At 49.1% G+C, this 27,545-nt stretch overlaps 1 protein-coding gene across 2 annotated transcripts in view; it reads left to right on the forward strand.

The window, feature by feature from the left end:
• The window catches only part of CMTM7 (CKLF like MARVEL transmembrane domain containing 7), a 39,297-nt gene that overhangs the window by 9,652 nt on the left and 2,100 nt on the right, over positions 1-27,545 (forward strand). For both annotated transcript variants that reach the window (XM_036332849.1, XM_036332848.1), the window contains exons 2-4: positions 19,467-19,640; positions 23,985-24,083; positions 27,066-27,147. In XM_036332849.1, coding sequence (XP_036188742.1) covers positions 19,467-19,640; positions 23,985-24,083; positions 27,066-27,147 — 355 coding nt within the window. The remainder of the gene's footprint in view (positions 1-19,466; positions 19,641-23,984; positions 24,084-27,065; positions 27,148-27,545) is intronic.

Genomic DNA, 27,545 nt, shown 5'->3' on the forward strand with positions numbered 1-27,545 from the left:
GTGTCGTTTTACTCATGTCTTCCTCTTAGATCAGTGGTTCTCAACCTTCTGGCCCTTTAAATACAGTTCCTCATGTTGTGACCCAACCATAAAATTATGTTCGTTGCTACTTCATAACTGTAATGTTGCTACTGTGATGAATCGTAATGTAAATATCTGATATGCGGGATGGTCTTAGGCGACCCCTGTGAAAGGGTCGTTCGACCGCCAAAGAGGTTGAGACCCACAGGTTGAGAACCGCTGTCTTAGGTTTTCTTTATCTCCCTAAGAAGGCAGCAGCAATGCCAATATTGGGTTGTTTTTTTAAAATATATATTTCTTTATTGATTTCAGAAAGAAAAGAAGGGAGAAGGAGAGATAGAAACATCAATGATAAGAGAGAATCATTCATCGGCTGCCTCTTGCACGCCCCCCACTGGGGATCGAGCCTGCAATCCGGGCATGTGCCCTTGTCCAGAATCGAACCTGGGACCCTTGAGTCCGCAGGCCGGCTCTCTATCCACTGAGCCAAACTGGCTAGGGCTATGCCAGTTTATGAAGAAGTCTTTTTTGTTTTTAACGTTTCCTCTCAAATTATTAAAGTAGTACTTTAATAATACTATTAAATTAAATTAAATAATATTAAAGTAGTACTTTAATAATAATAAAATTGAGTTTGGTGACAGCCACTGGGCTAGGTGTGTCACCTCATTTGATCCTCATGATAGGTAGGTCCTACCACCACCTGCATTTTACTGAGGTGCAGAGAGGTTAGGTAACGTGTCCAAAGACATAGGAAATAGTGTAGCTGGGTTTTGAACCAGGAAGTTTGAGTCCAGGTCTTGAGCTCATAGAAGGACAATCTGGGGTCATTTCTTTGTCATGATCAGTATGCCATGGGTATTTTCCCATGTCATTAAATCATGTTTGAAAATGATGTTGTGATGACTGCACGTGAGTCCATTACTTGGTTGTACCACAATTTATCCATTTGGCTCCCTGGTGGGCACGCGGTAGCAGATCTAAAAGGAGGTGCTATGAGATGTGACGGTTTCAGGTGCTGGTCACAGTTTCACCCAGAGATGAAGTCAGCTGGAGTGGGGAAAACCCCTCGCTGGGTATTGAACAGACAGTGTGGCCTAGTGTTTTCTACAGCATTTTCACTTGTTATCCACAGGGCTGCTGGGAAGCTTAAGAAGAAACCATTGATACAGGCTGGGCAAACGCAGGATTACAGTTGTTCATATGGAAGATAATATAATAATCAATAATAATACAAGAACAAACTATGTTTCCCATACTCACAACTGTAAACTACTTTTGCCCACCCCTGTTTCATCCTCGGTGGTAGGTCATGAGTTCCTCCAGATAGAACTAAGGTTTGAGTGTCTGCTCTACTGTCAGGTGATTTTACGTGCAGTTTCCCTTTGTTTAACGCTTCTAGAGACTCTGTGTATTATTTGTTTCCCCCTTCTTATGGTAGAACGGAAGCTGAGAGGTTTACAACTTGCCCAAGTTTCAAAATATCCATTAAATTCTGGAGCCAGCATTTGAACCTCAGTGAGGCCAAGGCCTAGCCTTTTCCCACCGTGGTGTGCCATCTCTCCATGTGTGGTGGGCAGGTTCTCAGGCTAGCCCACTGTGGCAGACACAGCCTAGGGTGACTCCCACTGAGTCACAACCTTGTGTAATTCCATCCTCTTGTGTGTGGGTAGGACCTGCGACTGGGCTTCTGACCAACAAAATATGACAATGGTGATGGGATGTCATCTCATGGTTATTATGTTAGTTACTAGAAGCCCGGTGCACAAAATTTGTGCACAGGTAGGGTCCCTAGACCTGGCCCACGATCAGGGCCAATCGGGGCCTTCTGGCTGCCGGCCGAGGCCTTCCTTTGTTCCGCGCCGTCCCCTGGTGGTCATTGCACATCATAGCGAGCGATTGAACTCCCGGTCGGTCAAACTCCTGAGGGGAAAATTTGCATATTAGCCTTTTATTATATAGGAAGGAGGATATATGCTAAGGTGAGGGGATGTTTCAGATGTAATTGAGATCCCAAATGTGTTGGTTCTGAGTTCATCAAAAGGAGATTATCTCCAGGTGGGCCTGACTTAGGTGAAAGTCCTTAGAAAAGGTACTGGGTCCTTCCCGGAGGGACAGATTCCCTTCCTGAGCCTGAAGAAGTAAAGTGCCTTGTTGGGAGAGAGCCACATGCTAAGCATCTAAGGGTGATGTCTAGAGGCTCATCAAATGAGGTGACACACCTAGCCCAGTGGCTGTCACCTAACTCAATGAATCATAGATGCTATTATTATAATTATTATTATTAAAGAGCAGCCCTCGCTGACAGCCAGTAAGAAAATGGGAACCTCAATCCTACAGCTGCAAGGAACTGAATCCACCAACAACCCTGTGAGCTTGGAGGAGGGCCCCAGCCTCATTCAAAACCCCAGCCTGGCCAACGTCTTGACTGCAACCTTGAGAGACCCTGAGCAGAGGACGCCTGCCCAGGCTCCTAACCAGTGGAAACTGTGAGATGATAAATGTATGCTGTCTCAAGCAGCATAGCAGTAGATACTTCATAGGCCCATAAAAGCCCATGTACCGCACATCAGATCTGCACCCTTGTGGCTGCATCGACGAATGGAGTGCCTGCTTGTGTTCTTCGGAAGCCATCGGAATTGCTTCCCGTCTGCCTGGTCTCTGCTGGGGCTCTAAGCTGATGCACTCTGGGCACATACCTGACTACAGCCTCCTTCTACCTGCAGAACCGGTTTATCAGAATGTTTGTCCAGGCGCCCTGTGGACCTACAATGGCAGGCAGCCGCCTGGCAGACCGCACTGGCTTTTGATGTTACTTTTTGCTGTCCACTTCAACGGTCGTGTTATTTTTTTTCCAACTCCTATGTGAAATGAGGCGAGAAGAAAACAGATCAGTGTTTACCGAATGCAAACTAAAAGCACGAGGGAGAAAAATTACTTCTGTAACCTTTCGTGGGAGAATTACAAGCCTTGTCATGGCGGGCTAAGTTGGACCGTATTTGCTTTAACTCCTTGGGAGGACCTAACACCATAACCAGGGGAAACGTTTCCTGGAGAACAGGCATCTGACTTCAGAGATAGGGCCCTCATTGACACATAGTGTTGTGAATTTCACGTGGGAGGGAAAAAAGAGACACCTCTGACCCTTGTGTTTATAAAGCGACGTTGATTTTCCGAGGGTTCCCTGCGTGTCACCGTGATTGAGCAGTGTGTCTTGTTTGCCGGCTGTCACTTTGGGCAGAAGAAAAACTGCGGCGTTACAGGCCTCCCCCGGGGCCCAATGGGCGTCTCCTTGCTGACAGTTAAGTCTACTGTCACAGTTCATGGTGACATCAATCCCGTGTTTACACATGCGGTCGTTACTTCAACATATAGTTGTCTGGATTATCTGGATGAGCCCAAATCCAATGACGAGTGTTTCTGTAAGTGACACACAGAGGAGGAGAAGGCGATGGTGATGTGCAGATGTGACGGAGGTTGTACCACGAGCCCAGGATGCCAGGGCAGCCACCTTCGGAAGCTGGCAGAAACAGCGACTGGATTCTCCCTAGAACCTCCAGAGAAAGTGCCATCCTGCTGATGCCTTGAGTTTAGCCCAGGGATACTGATTTTTAATTTCTGGCCTCCATCACTGTGAAAGAATAAGTGCTTTCTTATTCTAAGCCACCATGTTGGTGATCATTTGTCACAGCAGCTAGAGGAAACTAGTGCAGCCAACGAAGGACTTTCCTCTGTGGTCAGATTCTAAAAATCTCCAGCAGCGTAAAATGTTTTCTCTTTTTAGAAGGGCTTCTTCATTTCCAGGAAAGAAGTTTCAGAGAGGTGACGGCCACCCTCTGCCACTGTGGGTGGCAAGTACATCTCAGTCTTTCTTACTTAAGTACATCTCTTGCTTTAATAGCTTATTCAAAGAGAGAGGCAATATTGGATTTCTGCTGAAAAAAGCAGAAATGTAAAGACAGAAGCATAAAAACATGAGAACATCAGAGTCATTCTCAGACAGCAGGTTAAAAGCAAACGATGAAAGTGCTTTGCAAAGAAGCCCTGCTTGATCTGCTTACTCAATATAGTTGCTATTTTTCAGATGTTTGTGGAAGTGCCCGATGTCTCTAAATTATGTATGTGTGTGTATACACACACTTTTGTGACTTTTCATTTATAAATCATTTCAGATTTGCTTGCGGGAACCATACAAAGAACTCCCATATGCCCTTCCCCCTGGTTCTTCAGTTGTTAACATTTACTGCATTTGTTGGCTCCTTTTCCACTTATATACACATTCTTTTTCTCAATGAACCACTTCAATGTGCTTTCCTAAGACGGACCTTCTCGGTCACACCCACAGAACAGGTCGCTAAATCAGGAAATTAGTGACACCGGTGCTATTATCTAACCTACCAGCCTTATTCAGATTTCACTGGTTGACCCACTAACGTCCTTTCTCTGGTCTAGGATTGCATGAGGCCACATGTTCAGTTGTCCTGTCTCTTTAATCTCTTTCAATCTGGAACAGCCTCTCAGTCTCTCTTGTCCTTCATGACCTTGACGTTTGAGAAGAGTCCAGGACAGAGCAGCCCCATATTGGACGTTAGAGTTAGTTTTGAGGACCCTTCTGACTCTCAGCCTATTGTAGCTACAGCGAGGCAACAGGAGACGTGTTTGGATCATGGCACACCTTATCTCAATGTTAGTGCTTTTGTGTTCACAAAAGTCCCTTTTGCTAACTTCCTATCTGAAGTTAGTTAATAGTTCAAGTTGAGCTTAACAGCATGTCTTGGGACAATGGCTAAAAGTTATTGAGGCCTTTTCACCTACCAAGTCTCTTCTATGAGCTTGACATGAATTACCTCATTGAATCCTCACAGCAAGCAGCCCCTATCATTTAGGGACTATTATTTTTCATCTTTTTTGTCCAGCCTTAGAATTCACAATAATTATGCAGCCAGATGTTGCCATATGAGGTCACCTTGATGGCAGAGATATTTAGCTGTTATCCCAAAACTCATGCTCCCTCTTTCACAATGTGGGCTTGTTTCTGGTGACCGAGGTGCCGACAGACATTTCCTGCAGCCTCTGTATTTAAGTGAGGCCGTGTGACTAACTAGCTCTCGCCGGTGGAACGACTGTGGAAGTGATATTGCCACTTCCTGTCTGAGGCTTCTACGAGGCAGGATTCTCTACTCTTCTTCTGTCAGCTGTAGGCAGAGGACTCCAAGATCTTATTTTTTATATTTAAAGATCAGGAAACAAACAAACCCAGGTCTGAGAGCCTTCCCCGACACCCCTCCACCCTGACACCACCCCACACCCCATCCTGTGGGCAGCTCTGATTTCTTCACAGCCCTTCTCTAGCGGAAGCCCCCTTGTTCACTACTTTATTACTCATTTGTGGTGGTCTTCACCACAAGGACCAGGATTGCGGTAGGGCAGCAACCTTTCTCTGTCTTGGTCACCACAGGGTGCCTGGTTCCTAAGGGGGTACCTGGGACACAGAAGGCCCTCCTAGCCCAGCTGGAGTGGCTCAGTTGGTTGTTGACCCATGGACCGAAAGGTCACTGGTTCGATTCCTGGTGAGAGCACATGCCCAGGTTGTGGGCTCGATCCCCAGTAGGGGGCGTGCAGGAGGCAGTCGATTGATGTTTCTTTCCCTCTCCCTCTAAAATCAATAAAATAGCCCTAGCTGGTTTGGCTCAGCAGATAGAGCCTCGGCCTGTGGACTGAACGGTCCCAGGTTTGATTCTGATCAAGGGCACATGCCCGGGTTGTGGGCTCAATCCTTGGTGGGGAGTGTGCAGGAGGCAGCCGATCAATGATGCTCTCTCATCAATGATGTTTCTATCTCTCTCTCTCTCCCTTCCTCTCTGAAAGCAATAAGAATATATTTTAAAAATAAATAAATAAAATCAATAAAAACCTTTTTTTAAAGGCACTCAATCTTTTTTTATGAATGAATGAAAGCATATTTTCTTTGCCAAAGCCTCTGGTAACAGCACTCCTTTCAAAAAAGGCAATCTGGGTGAAGTGCTTGGCCAGCTTGGATCCTCCTCAGAAGACTGTGTTGGAGGGGCCTACTGGGGGGTGCCATGTGGGCCCAGCTGCGGAAGGGCCCCAGAATGTGCTACGGGGCCTGAGGTGCATCAATTCAAACCTCCGGGCCGGGAAGCGGGGAGTCTCAGGGCAGGTGGCCCCCCAGCAAGGAGAAGGTGGGATGCCCAACCGGAGTTTCTGACAAAGATGCGGTTTCTGCACCGGCTGCAGGCCTGAGAGCACCTTCCCTTTTTGTCCAGTTGAGCTAGCAGGTTTCCATTGACTCACACCGCCAAAACATGGGTTCCTGCGCCAAGGTAAACAGGCAGGCCGAGGGATGAGAGAAGCGTCTGTCAGGTTGTCAAGCTGTCAGGACGGGGTTCCTCATTTCAAACACCAGAGAACACTGAATAGTGGCATCGCTGTATTGGATGAAAGGCTAAAAGAACCCAGTGCCAGCTCACTTTCGGATTTCTCTTTCTGGCTCAGGAACTAACCCTTCAGTTGGGTCTTCGTCATGTCTCTTTGCCTGGCCAAGGCTTTTAAGTCACTTTGTCAGATATTTATTTAGTGCCTACTCTGTCCCAGCCCTGTGCCAGCTGCTGGGGGTACAGCGGTGAACAAGGCAGGTCCGGACACTCCCCTGTGGACTGAAAATCTGGACACTAAACAGGTGTGGTGTTTCATCACCTCTAAGGCACCATTGTTTAAGGCACTGCTGAGGGAGGGAGGGAGGGAGGGAGGGAGGGAGGGAAGGAAGGAAAGGAAATGCTTTTAATGATATCACAAATCTATTTTACCGTTTAGAGTTTTTAATTTATGATTATTGAAGAGGTCGTTCAGACTTAATTAAATGGATATATATATATATATATATATATATATACTCTTGTAAATATATATGGGAAAATTGGTGAAGGAAAATAAATTTGTTAAGATATTCTTAAAACTTTTTACAGTCAGAGCCCTCCTAAATTCCTTTTTTTTTTTAAATGTATTTTTACACAGTGTCCTCTCAGTTTATTAATTTTGTTAGTAGCATGTCTCTCAGTTTAGCTTTTCCAGGTCACGTAGCTAGAAAGAGGTAGTGGGGTTCCCACTGCTTGAGTGAGATCTAGGGGAAGTCACCAGACCTCTCTGAGCCTCAGTTTCCTCATCTGTGAGATGGGGATGATGCTATCACCTGGTCCCGAGGGTTACCAGGCAGATCCTATGTGAAGTGTTTGAGCTCTGAGTAAACATTCGTTATTACTCTGTTACCTCCAGTCAGTGTCCTAGTGAGAGCTCTCATCTTTAATATTTTCCTCAGACGTCAACTGAACTCCTTAATATTTATGGTAGTTGTATTGCCTACTAGGTCTTCATCCTCTTTCCCCCTTCACATGTCCCCATCTTATTTCTATGTGTCTGTGCTGGTCCTTTTGATCGGAATATTAGATTGGCACAGGTCAGTGTCTGAATGAGGAGGGAACCCACCTTCATCCAGGGGATTGCAGACATTTTATTTTGCATTTCGCTATCAAGTGTAGAGCACGTAGTACGTGCCAGGCTCATATTTTTGACTAAGCAGAGAGGTATCGAGGGGTCGAGTTGTGTCTTGCCTCTGCTGCCCATCAGCTGAGTCACCCTGGATAAATCATGTCCCTTTTCTTGGTCTCAAATTTATCTCCAGTAAAGTAGGAGGGAAATTTTCAAGATCACTAACTGTTCTCATCGTTATATATCTACAGGGTGGGGCAAAAGTAGGTTTACAGTTATTCGTGTGGAAAAATAATACAATAATTAGTAAGTAGTGATACAAAAATAAACTCTTGTGTTTCACGTACTCACAACTGTGAACCAACTTTTACCCCACCCTATAAACGCTCGAACATACAGGATCAGACTATGAATTGCTTGGCAAGTTCCCAAAGCCTGGGCGCTAATGTAGATGAACTGTGTGTTTTGGGGGTGGGGGGCTGTGCCATTCCTACATCAGGGGCTTTTCTGGAAGGTTTTCCTGTTGGTATCAAGGAATTTCAGGACAGAGAAAGTCTGAGCTCTGAAAAAACCCTGTGAAAATGCCACCGTGAGGTTTTTACGTCCTGTCGTGAGGGCTGGGACCTCTGCTCTTCATCTTATCTCCATGACCTCTCACACTCTGTGGTTTGACAGTGTCATCAGACCATCTCTCTGCAGATGTCTTTTCTTTTTGTAGTTTTTCGGGAGTTTTAAAAACGTGTTTCTTGATAACAGCTTTGTTGTGATAGAAGTCACATACCATACAGTTCATCCCTTTAAAGTATACAGCTCAATGCTTTTGAACATATTCACAGAATATGTGCCACCATCACCACAATCAGTGTCCCAACTGGTGTCCTCAGGTGGTTGATGACAGTTGTGTACATTTTGGCAAATGCATAGAACCACGTCCCCATCAACACGGTGTCAAACAGAACAGCCTCTCACCCCCAAAGTCTCCTGTGCTCTCACTGTGTAGTCAACCCCTGTCCTCACCTCATAGCCCCTTTGCCTTTCCATATAAATTTTAGGATCAGTCTACCCAAAAAGCCTGCTGGGATTTGAATGGGATTATGTTGAATCTGTATATCAATTTGGGGAGAATTGACATGTTGACAATATTGCATCTTCCAATCCATGAACATGTTATACCTCTCCTTTGATTCAGGTCTTCTTCGATTTCTTTCACCAGTATCTTGTAGTTTTCAGCATTTAAAACTAATAAATAGTTAGATGTAAACCTAATAAATAGTTCCCCGTTTTATGGCTGTTACTGGAAATAGTCTTATTTCCAATATTTCATTTCAGTGTAATGTTAACATATGGAAATGCAGTTGATTTCTGTGTATTGATCTTGCAGTTATTGAGCTCATTTATTAGTCCTCGGATCTATTTCTGTAGATTCTTTGGGGTTTTCTTCATGGGTTATCATGTTGTCTACAAATAAAAACGTTCTGTTTCTTCCTTTTCAATCTCTATGCCTTTTATTTCTTTTTCTTACCTTATTGCAACTTCTGAGGATATGTTAATAAGAGAGGACATCCTTTCCTTGTGTCCTGTCTCGGAAGAAAGCTTGCAGGCTCGCCACAAACGTGATGCTCGCTGGAGTTTTGTTTTGTAGGTGCCCTTTACCAGGTTAAGGACGTCCCCTGCTCTCCTAATGTGCTGCAAGTGTTTATCCTGAATGGGTGTTGAAATTTATCAAACACTTTTTCTGCGTCGATTGAATATTTGATTTTTCTCCTTTGGTGTGTTAATGTGGTGCATTCATTGATGTTGAAACGTGTTCCTGGAATAAAATTGAGTTACTTGTTGTGCATTTGCATTTTTTATATGTTGTTGGGTTCACTATGCTGATATTTTGTTGAGGGTTTTTGATAGCCTGGAAAGAGTTTATCCATAAGCTTGCTAAGGACCCAGCCCACTTCCAGTCCTTCCCCTCGAAGACAGTCACATACTAAGCATCCAGTGTGGGTCATTCTGAATCCTCCTCTCTCCTCTCTCTTTCCTCTTCCTGTGGTGGCCGTTCATTTGGGCTTTACCTGTTCCTCACTTCTGCTCACATGTTAGGAAAGCAGGACGTTATGAAACTCAGTTCAGAATCAAGATGAAAGAAGAAGCATGTGAGTCCAGTGGCTGATCTGTCTTGCCTTTCTGCGGTCCTGCTGCGTGCTGTCCTTGGAGGACAGTGCGTTTGTGTGGGATTTACCTGAGTGGTCCAGTTAGCTCCCCACAGGTGAGCAGGTGCAGGAGAGGAGGCATTGTTGAGGGCGAACCTTTTGTTCCTGTCTTCCCTGCCTCTTCCCAAGGCACCCAGACCAGGGCAGAAGCAAGGCTGCTTCTTGGGGACTGAAAGGCCCTCTGTGTCTTACCACCAGGGGCTGTTGGAGGCCAGTGAGGGGGAATGCAGGGAGCGGCCATTCCAGCCTTACCAGGTTATTTTTAACAAGCGAAGGCCAAGGGGGCGGGAACTTTCTGAAGGAAGGTCTTTGTGTTTACCAGGCACTCAGGTGACTCGCAGGTGAGACAGCAAAGGAGAGTGCGGCCGGCCTCCGAGAAGGGCCTGGTCCCTGCCTGCCTCCTGAAATGACTTCCCCGAACCTGGGGTCACAGTGAGTGATCTTGCCTTTGTTTTTGCCAAAATAAATGCAAATTTATTTGGAAAACTATCATAAGACTTGTTAATACCAGATTCATCTACTCTGATCATAATGATTTGGAGGCATTAAGTAACAATTGTTTCATCTCTCTTCACAATTCGTGTTTATTCCAAAGATTTCAATTCCTTTATTTATTTTATCTACGCGGTCCGTGTGAGTTTACAATCCTTCAATTAAGTAATTATACTAAAGGGTACCCAATTCATGATTTTCCTATTTAATGGGTTGAAAGTTTGATGATCTGGACTTTCGTAAAATGAACAGTTGAGCATGATCGTGTCTGTGAACTGAGGACAAGGTAGCTGGAGGAGGGAGGAAGAATGGGGCGAGGTGTCCACCCCACAGCCCCAGGTCCTGTCTGTCCGAGGGGGGCAGTTCACCACGCTGGCTTTCTGCTCCCCAGAGGCTCAGGCAGCCAGAGGGCAGGGGGATAGGTCCTCTCTGGGATCTGTGCTCCAGAACTGGGTCCTAGAGCAGGACCCAGTGGCCTGCGGCAGGGGTGAGGCGCGGTGGAAATGTGGGAACCATGGAATTGCCAGCTCATCCTGAGCAAGCCATGGGCAGTCTGGGGAATGAGGCAGCTGCTTCCCTGCTGAGCAAAGGGAGTTTCCTGTTGGCCCCACCAGCCGCAGAGACCGTGTGTGTGTGTGTGTGTGTGTGTGTGTGTGTGTGTGTGTGGTTGTGTGTGTGTGTGTGCGTGTGTGCGTGTGTGTGTGTCAGGGGGTCTAGTCCCCACATCACCATGCAGCCTGGATCCCCGGAGGCTGCCATGGGACATCCATGCCACCTCCTGTCCTCTGCCTATTCCTCTCCTCTCCCACCCCTCTGGCTGGGACTTATTATCCTCGTTATCTCGCTGGGACTGACACCCCCTCACCCTGACTGACTTTTGAGCCTCCTCCCCATCCCCGTCCACCGGGACATTAATTTTCTGAAAGTGCAATTCTGCCTCAGGCTCTTTTCTGCTCAGTAACCTTCTCTGACTCCCCATTGCCCACCAATGATGCCTCCTTTCTCAGCCTGGAATCTGATGCCCCGCTGCTCCCTGCCATCTTTGATCCCATTGTGCCCCTTCACACACGCGTAGGGTTTGCCTGAAATGGATAGCTCCTCGGTTCCCAAATATGCCCTGTGTTTTTCCACCCCGGTGCCTTCTTTTGCAGTGTTCCCTCTGCTGTCCTAAATGTTGTACCCGAATCAGCTCCTTTAATCCTCATACCCACTCTGTGTGGTAGGCCTGTTATTATCCCCATTATAAAGGTGAGGAAACGGAGGCCCAGGGAGGCTAACTGGCCCGCTAGTGGTTGTGTTTGTGACATGACTATTTGACCTACAGGGGTTGCCAGCCATGCCTTATGCTCCCGTTCATCCTCACTTATTCTGATTGGAGGCCAACCTTTGGCCAGCGACCAGACTTCCTTCCTGACTCCTCACTGGGCACCGTATGGCAAGCACGCATCCTTCACCACTGTGGTTTTCATCAGTGACACATGCTTACAAGCCCTTAATGGTTCTTGTGTACTTGCTTTGTCATATTTTATCCCTGACTAATTTCTTCTTCCCCAGCCTGGCACTGATTTGGCATCATGCTGCCTGGGTTTTCAATCAAGGCATCCCACACCCACATTCTCACATTCAACAGGCGCTGACTTCTGGCAAGTGCTCAGGGCTGGATGCCAGGCCTCCTGCTGAGGCTGGCCCTACAGCTTCTCCTTAGATTTATTTCCCCAGGACAGTGGCCAACGTCCTGAGCAACCGTCACTACTTTTCACACATGAAGGTTTCCTTAGGGTTGTCTTTGGCAAAAACGGAAACCGATGTTGCCTTATATCGCTAGTTTTAAGCACAGGACTGAGAACATGGTTGGTACTCAATAAATAATCATTGAATAAATAACTTTATTCTTCTTTCCACTTTATTTTTTTTAATTTTTTAAAATTTATTTCAGAGAGGAAGGGAAAGGGAGGGAGAGATAGAAACATCAATAATGAGAGAGAATCATTGATTGGCTGCCTCTTACATGCCCTCCACTGGGAACCAAGCCTGCAACCTGGGCATGTGCCCTGACCAGGAATCTAACTATTGACCTCCTGGTTCATAGGTCAATGCTCAACCCCTAAGCCATGCTGGCCGGGCTCTTATTTCCACTTTAAAAACTAGGATTGCCTGACTGGGAAACCAAGAAAATTCTGAAAACGGATGTATCGGTTAGCTTTTGCTGCATAACGAATAGTCACCAAACCTTGGTGGCATACAACAATAAGTGTTTATTGCTCACATGACTGAGGTCATCTGGGGTAGGCTCTGGTAATCATGAACAAGGCTGGCTCCCATGTCTGGGGGTTGGCTTCTCTCTTCTGAGCTGGGGAGGACCCAGCTGAGGTAGCTGGAGTCACTCAGCACTGGCTACGTGTCTTTCATCCTTTTGGGACCAGGAGGCTCATGACCACATTCGGCAGTAAAAGCTCACCAAACGCGAAAGAGCCTACCTGTGCTGCAGCACTGTGGAGTTGCCGCATTTAATTTAAAGAAAACCAATATATAGATATCGTTGGTAGTAGGATCTTCTTTTCAAATGAAATCTTACCAGGAAGCATCCATAAATGGCCCTCCCAAGCTGAGCTGCTCGGGTGTGGGGCTGAGAGAATGCCAAGGCAGCAGTTCTTGCCCTCCGTACCCCTCTACGTAAGGCAAGCTCGAGCCCCCAGGCTCAGCAGGTTCCGCCCCATCAGCGAGTGCCTCCGGTCTGCCGAGGAGTCCGGATGAGCATCCACTCAGTGATACAGGATGGAGGCGGCGATTCTCAAGTCATCTCCGCCACAGCGGGTTTCGTTACAGAATATTCAGTCACAGCGTTCCCAGAGGCGACAGCTGCCTTTCCGCTGAGCCTGCCCCAAGTGCATCTCTGCTGAGGGGACATTTTTAAGACAGAGTCCCAGGTGCAGTCCCAGATGTTGTCTCTCTCTCACCTGGGCTCACCACTGCCCTCTGGACAGAACTCAACCTCTCTGTGCGAAGAATGAAAACATGAAACCCAGAACAATTCATGTGCTACTTTCAAAACAGAGCAAGTGGGACCTTTTTTTTGTTTTTGTTTCGGTGCCTGCTCCAGACACTATGGTTGCTGATCAAATTACCGCAAAACAGCCCTAGCCGGTTTGGCTCAGTGGATAGAGCATTGGCCTGCAGACTGATGGGTCCCAGTTTGATTTCGGTCAAGGGTGCGTGCCTCGGTTGCAGGCGCGATTCCTAATCCTGATCGGGGCATATGCAGGAGGCAGCCAATCGATGTGTCTCACATCGATGTTTCTCTCTCTCTGTCTCTCCCTCCCTTCCACTCTCTCTAAAACATCAATGGAAAAATATCCTCGGGTGAGGATTAAAATAAATAAGCAAGCAAACATAAATAAAATGGATATTTTAGAGGATATGAAATGGAGAGTCTCAGGCACATGCCTTCGGAAAAACAAACTTTTTAAAAAATTGAATGTATTGGGGTGACATTGGTTAATAAAATTACATAGGTTTCAGGAATACAGTTCTACAATACATCATCTAGGACAAACTTCGCTGAGAGACTGATTTCCCTTAAAACGCCTAATTCACAGAAGACCCAGACTTATCTCCTGGCCAGTGAACATCTGCCAAAAACCCTGCCTTGCAATCAGTGCCTAGCAACGTGTTTGTTGGTTAACTTGTTCACTACCCTTCTCCCCAACTCGCATGCAAGCTCGGCGAGTACAGGGACCCCGTAGGTTTCACGCTTACTCTGCTCCCCGCTGCCTGCCCTGCACATAGTAGGTACTCAGTTCAACATCAGGTGAATGAATCGTGCCCTCCTCTGCCACAGCCCCATGACACTGATGATCATCTGTTTTGGCAAGATTTCCTATGCGGGGAAACTCGTATCTTCTTTGGATAGCCTTTTGGCAGCAAACATCAAAATCTTAAGTGTAAAAATGCTTTCACCCAGTAATTTCACTTCCAGGAATCTTCTAGAAGTGCTCATACAAAGAAGTACGTCCAAGAATCCATTAGCAAAATTGTCTGAATTTGTCAGAAACTGGGGATGGGATAAACGCTCGTTAATAAGAGGCTGTCTAAAGCAGTGGTTCTCGCCCAGAGGACCTTTGAAAAGATCCGGAGACATTTCTGGTTGTCGCTATTGGCTGCTAAAAGTCCTATAAGACGGCCCCAAATGTCAACAGTGCTAAGGCTGAGAAACCCGGGTCAGATAAAGCTGCCGCCAATTAAAAGAAAAGGGTAGATCTGCATATATGTGCCATGAAAGATCCCCGAGACAGGTCCTTAAAAAATGCTATTTTACAACTCATTCTGTGATCTTTATAACACAGGAGAACAAAAGAAGCGCATTTTCTAAACCACTAAATCATTCTCCTCCCCAGAAGCAACCACTGTCCGCAGCTTCTTCCGCGGCCTTCCGGTAATGTTCCCAGCAGGACACACACCGGCTCCGGTGTTTGCGTTTACTGCAGGTGACTCTGGTTCCATTCAGAAACCAGTACATTACCCGGCTGCTCGAGGCCTGGACCCCGGGACCCCTGACAGAATGTTCCCTCCGTTATTCCCCCTCCTTTGGGTTTTCTTTCTTTTTTAAAAAAAAAAAAATATATATATATATTTTTATTGATTCCAGAGAGGAAAGGAGAGGGGGAGAGAGATAGAAACATCAATGATGAGAGAGAATCGTGGATCAGCTGTCTCCGCACGCCCCTCGCTGGGGATCGAGCCCACAACCCAGACATGTGCCCTTGACTGGAATCGAACCCGGCACCCTTTCTTCCACAGGCTGATGCTCTATCCACTGAGCCAAACCAGCGAGGGCCTCCCTTGGGTTTTCTATGGCATTTTTATATTTGAATACAGAACAGAAGTGTGTGCTGGGCGTGAGAGGGTGGGAAGAAGCCTGTGTAGCAAAAGTCTGATGTTGGTGAGTGAGACGGGGGCCCAGAGGAAGTAAGCCAGGGTAAGGTTCTCTCCCCGTGGGTGTTGATGAGATGGCACCAGGGCTGTTTCCTGGTGATGACTCGTGGGGGCTTTACCAGGAAGGCGGGTAAATTTGCCTACTCCCCAGGGCAGAATTCAGCCAAAGGTGGGGACAGTGTGCATTCCTCTTCCTGCCTGCCCACTGCCAGGCAAAGTCACTTGTGGGCCTGTTTCCATCTCCATGCCCTTGCTACCCCAAGTCTCATCATTCACGTCTCTGACGTGTGAACACGCCTGGCTTTCCTCTCCCGGGTTTTTGCAGAAAAGCCTCTTGGAGTTGGGCCTGAGACTTTTTTGTTTGTTAATCCTCACCCGAGGATATTTTTCCATTGAGTGTGGGAGAGAGGGAGAAGGAGAAGGAGAGAGAGAGAGAGAGAGAGAGAGAGAGAGAGAGAGAGAGAGAGAGAGAGAGAGAGACATTGATGTGAGAGAGACACATCGATTGGTTGCCTCCCACACACACCCAATGGGGCCAGGGATTGAACCTGCAACCCAGGTACATCCGTTGGCTGGGAATCGAACCCGAGACCCTTTGGTGCAACCAGGCCCGGGCCGGCCTGAGACGTTCTGATGTTACCTTTCATCCATTACTTCCCCTCCTCCTGCCTGTCTCTCTCACTGACACAGTATTCCAAGGTCAGACTGAAAAACGGGGAGACGATGGGGTCAGTGACGTGCCAGAATCCAACCCAGGGCTCTTAAAACAAAAGGTGTCTGGTGCCAGCTTCAGCCAGACACAGGCATGCTCAGTGGACCAGACCAGGCAGGGACATGGAGGGGTCAGGCCTGCTGAGGGCTCAGGCTGCAGGCGGCAGGGGCCCCGAGCCCACCCCAGGCCTCTGCTGTCCAGCTCAGAAGAAGGCATCTCTTGAGTCTTCTCCAAAAGTTGTCCGGCCAGCCTTCAAAATTCCATTTCTTCCTCAGGCTGTCAGGGAGGGGGAGAACCCCCCTCTGCCCTCATTTAGACCTTATGGATGGGCCAGTCACAAAATAGTAAAATTGTCACAAGATTAGACTAACAGGAGAAGCGCCAGTTTAGAACGTGCGCACGAGAGAATCACAATAGGATGCGCGGATCGCAAACTGAGGCTCAGTGATGGAACCTTTTTATAAAACTGAAGTGTTCTGCCCTGACCGGTTTGGCTCAGTGGATAGAGCGTCAGCCTGCGGACTGAAGGGTCCCAGGTTCAATTCCGGTCAAGGGCATGTACCTTGGTTGCGGGCATGTCCCCAGTGGGGGGTGTGCAGGAGGCAGCTGATCGATGCTTCTCTCTCGTCAATGTTTCTAACTCTCTAGCCCTCTCCCTTCCTCTCTGTAAAAAAATCAATAAAATATATGTTTAAAAAAAAAACAAAAAACTGAAATGTTCTGTGAGCCTTTGGCTCAGGATCTCTCAGCTCCAGTCCCAAGGTGGTCTCTCTCAGCCCCGCTGGGGCAGGAGGCACCTGTCACGGGGGAGATGTAGTTCCTGCACTCAGGGACACGAGGGAGGGTCGAGGTGCCCTCTGGCACCGGCTGCCTGTCAAGTAACCTTCATTCAAAGTCTTCAGTATGGCGTTGCGGGGTATTTTGGGGACACCACCCAGCCGAGAACCTGGCCAAGCTGTCTGGTGCCTGGCTGCGGAGTTAGGACCAGCTTGTCTGAGTTCCCGAGTTCTCAGGGGACAGTTGCGTCTCTCAGGTGATGTCGGCCGGCTTCATCTCCTGTGAAATTGAAACCCATGGCTACTTTCACAAAAATGATCTCTTTCTGGTAAGAATTCCAACTGTGTGGAGTCAGAAGGGACACAGTTTGGAGCAAAAGGGCTGGTTTCTAATCTGAGGCAATTGGCTGGTTTGTGAGACCCTCAGCTGAGGGTCCTTGCAACATTGCTTTTAGTGGACATTTATGTTAGATACTTTATTTCCAGTGCCCATGACAGTTCAACATAGAAGAACAAACCTTGATGAACCCTGGCTTGTGTGGCTCAGTGGTTAGAGTGTCAGCCCGAGCACCTCAGGGTCTGGGGTTCAATACCCCGTCAAGGCCATGTACCAGGTTGCACATTCGTTCCCCTGCCCGGCCAGGCATGTATGGGAGGCAACCAATCTGTGTGTCTCCCTCACCTTGGTGTTTCTATCTCTCTCCCCTCCCTTCCACTCTCTCTTAAAAAAAAAAAATCAATGGAAAAAATATTCTCGGGTGAGGATTACCAACAAAACCTTGACGAAAGGAGCTGGGGGCACTCCTTCAGTCCATCCTGAGGTCAGAACTCCTACTCATCCCTGAATTCAGACGTGTTTGTGGACTTGCTTTTCTAACAGGGAACAAGAAGAGGTCCTGAGAGGGTCAGCTGGGGGTCGGGGACCAACACCCCAGGGCCTTTTTCTCTGCCATTGCTTTGTCCCTTCTTATGCTTCTCTTTCCTGGTGGCCGCCTGGGCATGGATCTGACTGATTCTGGGGCCTCCAGCCTCTGCACAGGCCACCCACTGGCCTTAGAAGAATTCCTGAAAAGATCGCTATCAATCAACTCTTCTTTTTTTTTTTTTTTTTTGGTCAAGTGCACTATCTGAGATGTTGGCTCTCTAAACTAGGAATGGGAGAACCCTTGGGCAAAAAGGAAGCTTCCAGCAGCTTGCCTGCATGCACAGCCTCTGCTGTCTAAATGAGACTTTCCAGCATTGGGCTTGCCTAAAGCAGAGGTTGTGGTAGGCGGACTCAGGCCCAGTGGGTGGGCAGAGTTCAGGAAGTCTCGTTTCACGGCGAGTTGCCCAGGGAGGGTTGAGGGGCTGTGGTGGAGCAGCGATGTGCTCTCGGCCTGGGAGCTCGGGGGAGACCTGCCCGGGCCCCTTTTGGTCACTGGGAAACCCCACACATCTCTGTGTGACCACAAGGAAGAGCTACTGTCACAGATGAAAGGTTGTAAGAATTATTCTAATCCTCGCGTTAAATTCGGTGCAGAACTGCTTCTTCACCGGGAACGCACTGCCTGCCTCCTGGGTTGTGTGCATTATGTAAGCGGGCCTTGAACTAAACCGCCCCGGCCCCGAGGGGGTCGGTGTCGGACTGAGAGGTAGAGGACCCACGCAGCCGAGCACGGGCCAGCACGCACGCTCCTGAGGCAGGCAAGCCTCCCCTCGGCCGTGGAACAACCTCAAGGCGTGAATCATTGTGTTACCACGGCTGGCTGGCCGGCCGGAGCGGAACTGAGAACATGAAAATACGTTGCTCATTAGCAAAGGGGACCAGGCCAGTGTGGAGGGTCCCTTCTCGTCGGTCACGCTCTTCTGCATTGATCTGTTGAGCAGAGCCTTCTTCGTGTGCACCGTAGGCCGCAAGCCCAGCGGGCCCTTCTGGCCGCTGTGCCTGTCCCGAGGGCCTGGGGAGCGTGCTAGAATGAGGGGCTTCAGGAAGCAAGCGTTTTTAGCCTTGACTGCTTTACCGGCGTTAGATCCGTTTTTGTGGTTTGATTCTCTCTACAGACTCCCATGTCCTCCAGCCGGTTCTCCACAGCAGCACAACCGTCTGGGCTACAAAGGAGACCGGGGACCATCCTGTGCATTGTGGGCTGGTTGGCAGCACCCATGCCTGTACCACGCGATGCCGATAGCACCCCCCACCACGGCTGGGACAGCCAAAAATGTCTCCAGACATCGCCTTTGTGTCCTTTGGCGATGTCTGGAGACATTTTTGGCTGTCCCAGCCGTGGTGGGGGGTGCTATCGGCATCGCGTGGTACAGGCATGGGTGCTGCCAACCATGCATACTCCCTCTGAGAATCACCCTTCTGTAGGGAAGGGGCAACATAAAATAAATTTTGTCCTAAATTAGTTGTCCTTTTAGAATAGATCCTGCCCTAGCCGGTTTGGCTCAGTGGATGGAGCCTGCGGACTGAAGAGTCCCGGGTTCGATTCCGGCATGTACATCTGCTGCAGGCTCAATCCCTGGTCCTGGTTGGGGCACATGCGGGAGGCAGTCAATCGATGTGTCTCACATCGATGTTTCTCTCTCTGTCTTTCCCTCTCTCACTCTCAGAAAAAAAAACAAATGGAAAAATATCCTCTGGTGAGCATCAACAACAAAAAGAGAGTTTAAAGGCTTGCACTGCAGGAAATTGTACCCATCCCGCCTATTTGTAGGGAAACATCCTGAATTGCAGCAGTTCCTCGATTTTCGGCGGTGGTTTGTGTTTCTGTTACGTTGTTGCCGTTTGGTCCCGGGCGCCCGTCCTGGTGGCATTTCTCTGAGGTGTCCGTGCTTATGTCTCAGGTCAGCCTGCTGATCGCCTTCATCTGCGTGAGGAGCTCTCCCTGGATCAGCCAGAGCGCCTACAGATACTTCGAAGTGGTCACCATCTGCAACTTGATCATGATCCTCGCCTTCTACCTGGTCCACCTCTTCCGCCTCTACCGCGTGCTCACCTGCATCAGCTGGCCCCTGTCGGTAAGGGTGGCCTGGTCCTGCCCTCGGCCCAGAAGTCAGGATGTTAGCTGGGCACTGAGACCCCCTGGAGCCCTCTCGTCTGCCCACCCCACCTCTTGCACCATCCTTCGCTGCTTCAGCCCTGAATTTCCCACTGTTTGGTGGACATCTCTGCTTGTCTGATGTCCCTCTGCTTCTAACACTCACCTTCCAGCCACAGAAAAATTCTGCCTCTCACCCCAATGTTTATCCTCTCAAGTGACAGATAATGGGCTGTGTGGGGGAGTTGGGAGGAGGAACATGGAAGGAAGAAGCTGACGAAGGTGATGGGTATTTGTACCGTGGTGAGTATTGGATGACATTTGTCAGCTAAAATGGACCGGCAGAGTCCGAGGAAAGAGCTCAAAGTGGCCAGGGTTTTCTCTTCCCACTGTATTATTTTTTAAAACAGCTTTATTGATAGATAGTTCACATGCCATACAGTTACCCGTTTAAAGTGTATAATTCAGTGGGTTTAGTGTATTCCCAGAGCTGTGCAGCCATCTCCACAATGCATTTTAGAGCGTTTCCTCACCTCAGAAAGGAACGCCATGCCCTTTCACCGTCACCGTCAACCCCTCATCCCCTCCAGCCCTGACCAGCCACTAATGTACTTCCTGTCTCTGTAAATTTTCCTATTCTGGATATTTCATGTAAATGGAATCATATATATGGTCTTCTGTGACTGGCTTCTTTCACTTAGCAGAGTGTCTTTGTGGTTGATCTAAGTTGTATTGTGTGTCAGTACTTTTTTTCCTTTTCATAATAGCCAAGTAGTGTTCCATTGAACAGATATACCACATCTGTTCATCCCTGATGGGCATGTGGCTGTTACAAATACTGCTGCTATGAGCATTCATGTGCAAGTTTTTTGTATGGACATGATTTCACTCCCTTGGGACTATAACTCAGAGTGGAATTGCTGGGTCACCTGGTCACTATGTTTAATTGTCTGAGGACCTGCCAGACTGTTTTTCCAAAGTGGCACATCCGTTTACATTCCCATCAGCAATGTATTCGGGTTCCAGGTTTCTCTACATCCTGTCAGCACTGGCTATTTTCCGACTTTCTTCTTGCTTTAGGTTTACTGTGCTTCTCTTTTCCAGTGTCTTAAGGTGAAGGTTAGGTTATGAATATGAAACCTTTCTTCTTTTTCCATTTACAGCTATAGACACCTCTCTGAGCACCGCTTTCGTTGCTTCCCATAATTTGGGTGTATTGGGTGTTCATTTTCATTCATCTCCAAGTATTTTTCTAATTTCCCTTGTGATTTCTTCTTTGACCCATTAATTAGTTAGGGAATGTGTTAATTTCTACAAATTTGTGAGTTTCCCAAATTTCTATCTGCTATTGATTTCTAATTTTATTCTGTAGTAGTTGGAGAACACACCTCACAATATTTCAGTCCTTTTATATCTATGGGGGTTGTTTTTATGGTTTGGCATATGGTCTACGGCAGTGGTTCTCAACCTTCCTAATGCCGCGACCCTTTAATACAGTTCCTCATGTTGTGGTGACCCCCAATTTCATTGTTACAAATTGAACATAATTAAAGCATAGTGATTAATCACAAAAACAATGTGTAATTATATATCTGTTTTCCGATGGTCTTAGGCGACCCCTGTGAAAGGGTCGTTCGACCCCCAAAAGGGTCGCGACCCACTGGTTGAGAACCGCTGGCCTACGGTCTGTGCTGAAGAATGTTTTATGTGCGTTTGAGAAGAACGTATATTCTATTGTTGTTGGGTAGAATGTTTCATAGGTGCCTGTTACGTCTAGTTGTTTGATAGTATTGTTTGAGCCTTCTGTTTCCTTGTTGATTTTCTCCCTAGTTGTTCTAAACATTATGTGGTATTGGAGCCTCCAGCTATTATTTTTGAATTATCTATTTCTCCCTTCATTTATTTGAGTTTTTGTTTCATGTATTTTGTTGCTCTGTTATTAGGTGCATGCATGTTTATAATTGTTATATTCTCCTGACGAATTGACATGTCCATCGTTATAAAATGTCCCTTTTAATCTCTGGTAACGTTTTTTGTTTTAAAATCTACTTTGTCTGATACAACTACAGCCACTCTAGCTTTCTTTTGGTTGCTATTTGAATGACACGTCTTTTCCATCCTTCTCCTTTCAACTTATTTGTGTCTTTGAATATAAAGTGTGTCTCCTATAGAAAACATGTATTGTAGTTGGATTTTTTTTTTAATCTAGCCTGACAACCTCTGCTTCTTGGTTGAATTGTTTAATCATTCACATTTTAAGAGAAATTCCTTTTATGTTGCTAAGTTGTAAGGCCCCTTTCAAAGTTGTGGCACCTTTTTGCTGCTTTTGAGGGCAAGCTCCTCTGGGCTTCCCTGATACTCACAAGGAACACGCAAAGGAGAGAATAAAGGGGGGGAGGGGTAATGAGGGAGGGCTGAAAGGGTACTGAATGTTGGAAGGATTCATTCAGCCACACAGTTTTTTAGCCCAGAACATGTTGGCACCTTCCCTTAAGACTCTCTCTCTCAAGTCATTTTCCCCAGAGAATCTTGGCGTAGGGAACCTCCAGTTACTGATCTGCTCTTGGTCAAAATCTCTGTGGTCCACCTTGCGATACTCCTTTCTCATCGCTCGGGGAGAAGTCAGGGTCTTCGATTTTGCACGGCTTTGACAGGAGCTGCAGCCTGAAAGTGGGATGCTTGCCCAACATTGAACAGCCGCCTGCCCTGATGGCCAGAACTTCACAAAGGAATCTTCTCTGAACTCTCGCTGGAGACTGCACATGCATACGCTCTGGGTTCAGAGTGAGCGTTACGAATGGCCTTGAACCCCAGTCCTGCTCTGACCTGGTATTTACTGGGGAGGAAGAAGGAGGTGGAAGTGCGTCCATGCTGCTGAATGACACCCTAATCCTGAAGAGTGAGTGGACGGCTACGGACAGCCCTGCGGACCCGCCCAGGGGCGGAGCAAAGGCGGAGTCAGACCCACCAGGGGGCGGAGCAAAGGCAGAGTCAGTCCCACCAGGGGGCGGAGCAAAGGCGGAGTCAGACCCACCAGGGGGTGGAGCAAAGGCGGAGTCAGACCCACCAGGGGGCGGAGCAAAGGCGGAGTCAGACCCACCAGGGGGCGGAGCAAAGGCGGAGTCAGACCCACCAGGGGGCGGAGCAAAGGCAGAGTCAGACCCACCAGGGGGCGGAGCAAAGGCGGAGTCAGACCCACCAGGGGGCAGAGCAAAGGCGAAGTCAGACCCACCAGGGGGCGGAGCAAAGGCGGAGTCAGACCCACCAGGGGGGCGGAGCAAAGGCGGAGTCAGACCCACCAGGGGGCGGAGCAAAGGCGGAGTCAGACCCACCAGGGGGCAGAGCAAAGGCGAAGTCAGACCCACCAGGGGGCGGAGCAAAGGCAGAGTCAGTCCCACCAGGAGACTTACCCGCAGAGCTTGGCCTCAGATGCACTTCTGGAGAGAAGAGAGGAGGGAAGACAAAATGCAGACGAAACCAGGCGGGCTGAGGAATGAGAATGCCCGCGCCCACCACACGCCCAGGCACTTGGCAGAAGGGCCGGGACCACACTCCAGGCTCTCACTCCGGGCCGGAGGGGGCCGAGCACCTGTCAAGTCCACAACTAAAAAACGGCTCACAGGGCAGGCAGCCACCAGAGCCAGCTCAGTGAGCCCAGAACATTCTCTGAGGCAGAAGCGAAAGGCACCCATCTCTCTTTTTTTTTAAATATATTCCCATTGATCTCAGAGAGGAAGGGAGAGGGAGAGATAGAAACATCAATGATGAGAGAGAACCATTGATCGGCTGCCTCCTGCACGCCCCCCACTGGGGATCGAACCCACAACCTGGGCATGTGCCCCTGACCGGAACCGACCCCTCAGTCTGCAGGCCAGTGCTCTATCCACTGAGCAACACCGGCCAGGCCAGGACACCCATCTCTTTAAGGGGCCTCGCTTCTCGGGGCTGGAGCTTTGCTTAAACTCTCCAGCCTGGGTGCTGGGAGAAGCTCAGGGGCCGGAGGTCAAGGTACTGTCTACAGGTTGATCTCAGGAGTGGAGCAGCTTTTGGTGGATTTCTGTCCTCACATGGGAAGTATCCTTTCTTCCTGTCCCCTTCCTTCCTCCCTGCCTGCCTGGCATCTTTTCTCTCTTGCTCGGCCCCATCCTGGCCAGCCTCACGCATCATCCCGGCCACCTTACGCTTCTGTTTGCTGTGATCTGCGCTGCTCCTGTCGGGGGTGCTACACTCCCTCCTCTTCTGTTCATCTCTCCTGACCCCCGGTTGCCTCTCGGCGCCAGGAGCGGACCTCCGACCCACGGCTCTGCTTTGTTTTTGCCCCCAGGAACTTCTGCACTATTTAATCGGCACCCTGCTTCTCCTCATCGCCTCCATCGTGGCCGCCTCCAAGAGTTACAGCCAGAGCGAGCTGGTAGCCGCCTCGGTGAGGATCTCCTCGGGGCGCCTTCGCAATGAGTTCATGCTTTCCGGGCTCATTTTCTTCTTGACGGGACAGCGGAGGGATTGCTTTCTGGGGCCTTTCTTTCTCAGAATCGGTACCCACCTTGATCCAGCCAGCCCGGTCCCCAAAGAGGCTGAAAGGGAGGGTCTCAGGGGGTGAATCATCAGGGCTGTTGGCAAACAAATCGCCCCAGCGGCCGGGGCCTCTCTCTTGCAGCCGCCACTTACATCGGGCAGCAAGTGGATTTGAAATCACGTGTCCATTGTGGTCATTGGCTCGTGGCTGCCTCGGACAATATTCTGGAGCCTCTTGGCCCCAAGGGAACAGCGCTGTGATCTGCTGGTGACGTCGGCCATCCGTCCCAGCTTTATCAGTCCTAACTTTTAGCCACATTCAGGCCAGGAAGGAATCCTCCTATTCCTTTCAAAGGTGAAATTGACCCCTCTGATAGCCTGAACAGAGGTAGCATGGAAATGTACAAAACTGCAGTGCTGTGGGATCCATTTATATCTACCACACAAATACACACGCATAGATACATATGTGTATGCCATTATCTTAAAGATTTATAGACGCCTGTCGTATGATTTCTGATTTAGCGAATTCTTTTCAGTTTGGTGGCCTGTGGGCCAGTACCGATTTGCCTCACTAAGGAGCAAGACTTTTAAAATGAGTTTTAGGCAAAGCTGTTTTAGCCACTCTTTCATGTGCAGACTTTACCAAAATCCCCGAGGCTTTGGGCCAAGAGTGGGTTCGCACCTGGAATTCCAGCGAGAGTGGAGCCTGCCCTCTAAAGGTCGGCATGGGGCAGAAGGTCACTCCTCCGAACACTCATGCCACCAACAGCCCTCCCTCCCTCCACCACCTTGCACCCCTCAGGACTCCCTCCCTGCAGGCTCCCAGGAGAGGTGTGGTTGCCACCCACAGGGTTCCACCTGCAGACAGGCCGGTGGAGGGGGCACGAAGAAAAGTTGTGCCCACTGTGCTCCAGGCCCACATGGGGAGAGGCCCACTGGGTTTTATGATTCAGGTGGCACAGAACGGTGTGAGCCCTGGAATCCCATTTATCATACACCGTCTCTGTGCCTGGGACCAGGCCTGGTTCCGTGGAGGAGCCGGAAGAGATAAAAAGATAGGGTCCTTGCTTAGGGAGAGTGGTGATCCAGCTCAGGAGTCAGGGCCAAGGCGCGTGGTACATTTCGCAAACCAGGCATTGCCATCCGGAAGGGCATTATGTGGCCATAATGAAGAAGCTGTTCCATTATGCAGTGCAGACAGTTGGAGACCAGGACGGTGTATAATGTGCTAATTGTGCAGAACAGACAATGAGAGGCCGGAACAGGCTCGAACAGGCTGATTATGTGGTGCAGACAGTCAGTACAAAAGGAGCCAAGGGAACAGAGCTGGGGGGAGGGGAGAGGGTGTGTGGGGCGGGGGGCGGGGGGGCAGCCCCTTATGCAAACCAGAAGCCAGGCTTGAAGAGAAAGCCCAGCCTTGGAGATCCTGCCCTTCGCCCTGGGCCCCTCCTCCTGGACGGTGCAGTGGTTTCCGAGGGCACCTGGTGGCAGCATAGTGAGCCTGGGGCTCTTTGCCAGCCTGAGGTCAGCTGGGCCACAGGTAGAGCAGAGTGTGGACTCTGGAGCCAGGCTCCCTGGGCTCCCATCCCAGGTCTGGCCCTTGCTGTCTCCGTGGCCCTGGGCAATTCATTGACCCCCTGACCCTCCATTTCTTCAGCTGCAAAGTGAGGGGCTGAGAGGGTCACACCAGGACCCACCTGGCAGAGTTAGAAGACTGGTGGGCGCAGAGTACGTGCCCCATAAACTAGCTGCAGCTGCCAGATTTGTTCACAAGTAAGGAAAATGGCTTCAGGCTTCGCAGTTCCATGCCAGACACCAGAGTGTGTGCCTGCTTCTCGCTTGCCTGTTTGATGAGCCCCAGGTGAGGCCCTTTTCCTGTCTGGGCGCCCCGTCCCCCATCCACAGATGAGGAGGTTGGACGAGGTGAGGGCCCCACAGTTGAGCACTGGGTGGACCCTCAGAAACTAAAGGAGCGCTCACTGCCTGAACGTATTTTAGTCCACTATTATTTAAATACTAAAGGCCCAGTGCACAAATTCGTGCACAGATGGGTTCCGGCCGGCTCGCCCTATGGGGGCCATCAGGTCACGCTGGTGGAGGGGAGGGGCCGTGGGCAGTTGACTGGCTGGCCCCACCCCCTGGTCAAACTCCCAGTTGAGGGGACAATTTGCATATTAGCCTTTTATTATATAGGATGTGCAAACATAAGGCTAGATAGCAAAGCCTCAGCTCCTGGCTTTCACCCAGCTATGAAGCCAGACAGAAACCATCATGAATGAAATGCAAACAGTGCTATCACACCAATACAATCCATTTGAACATTATACATTTTATTTTATTTTTTTAAATATATTTTATTGATTTTTTTACAGAGAAGAAGGGAGAGGGATAGAGAGTTAGAAACATCAATGAGAGAGACCAATCAGCTGCCTCCTGCACACCCTCCAGTGGGGATGTGCCCGCAACCAAGGTACATGCCCTTGACCGGAATTGAACCTGGGACCTTTCAGTCCACAGGCCGACACTCTATCCACTGAGCCAAACCAGTTCGGCCATTATACATTTTAAAACCCAAGTTAAAATGCACGATTCCACCTTTTTCTTTCCCGTTAGCCCAGGATAACTCAAGTACAGTGGCTTGGCCCAGCTTGGTTGAAACAAACCTGAACATGGGCGTGAAGTTGCCCCGAGTGAGGAGGACGGAGAGGTGGAGACCTGGGTCCCAGCCGGGAGCCCTGGGGACAGGGCCTCGTCTCTGCACCTGAGCCAGGACGCAGTGTTTGGGTCAGGTGATTCCCCGGGCTCCCTCCCCGCCACAGTCAGTGCAGGGACAGACACAGGATGGGTGGCTGGCCCTTGAGCTTCCTCTCCCTTCTCTCCTGTGCAGATCTTTGGCTTCCTGGCCACCTTCCTCTGCCTGGCAAGCGTGTGGCTGTCCTACAAGATCTCTTGTGTGACCCAGTCCACAGGTGAGTGCTGGTTGTCCGAACACAGGTGATCTCCGTGAGCTCAGGGCCCGGAGCACAGCCTGTTCCGGGCCTCACAACAGATCACAGGCCGCTGTAGAGGAGGCTGCGAGGCACAGGCACCCGGGACCTCTGCTCGGCCCCGTGCCCGCCACGCCCAGGAATGCCCCGACGTGCCAGCCGCTGATGGAGAAGCATTTTCTTTACATGTTTCCTAATGACAGAGAGAAAATATGGGACATTTAGAAAATGCAAATAAGAACAAAATGTTTTTAATAAAAACCATCTGTCCTCACACTATCCCAAAATAGCACATGCTGGGCATCTTTCCTTCCAGTATTCCCTCTCTCTGAGTAATATACAGAGATGGAGATGGAGATGATAGAGATGGAGATGATGGA

This window comes from Myotis myotis, unplaced genomic scaffold, assembly GCF_014108235.1.
Source record: "Myotis myotis isolate mMyoMyo1 unplaced genomic scaffold, mMyoMyo1.p scaffold_m19_p_13, whole genome shotgun sequence".
Lineage (NCBI taxonomy): Eukaryota > Metazoa > Chordata > Mammalia > Chiroptera > Vespertilionidae > Myotis > Myotis myotis.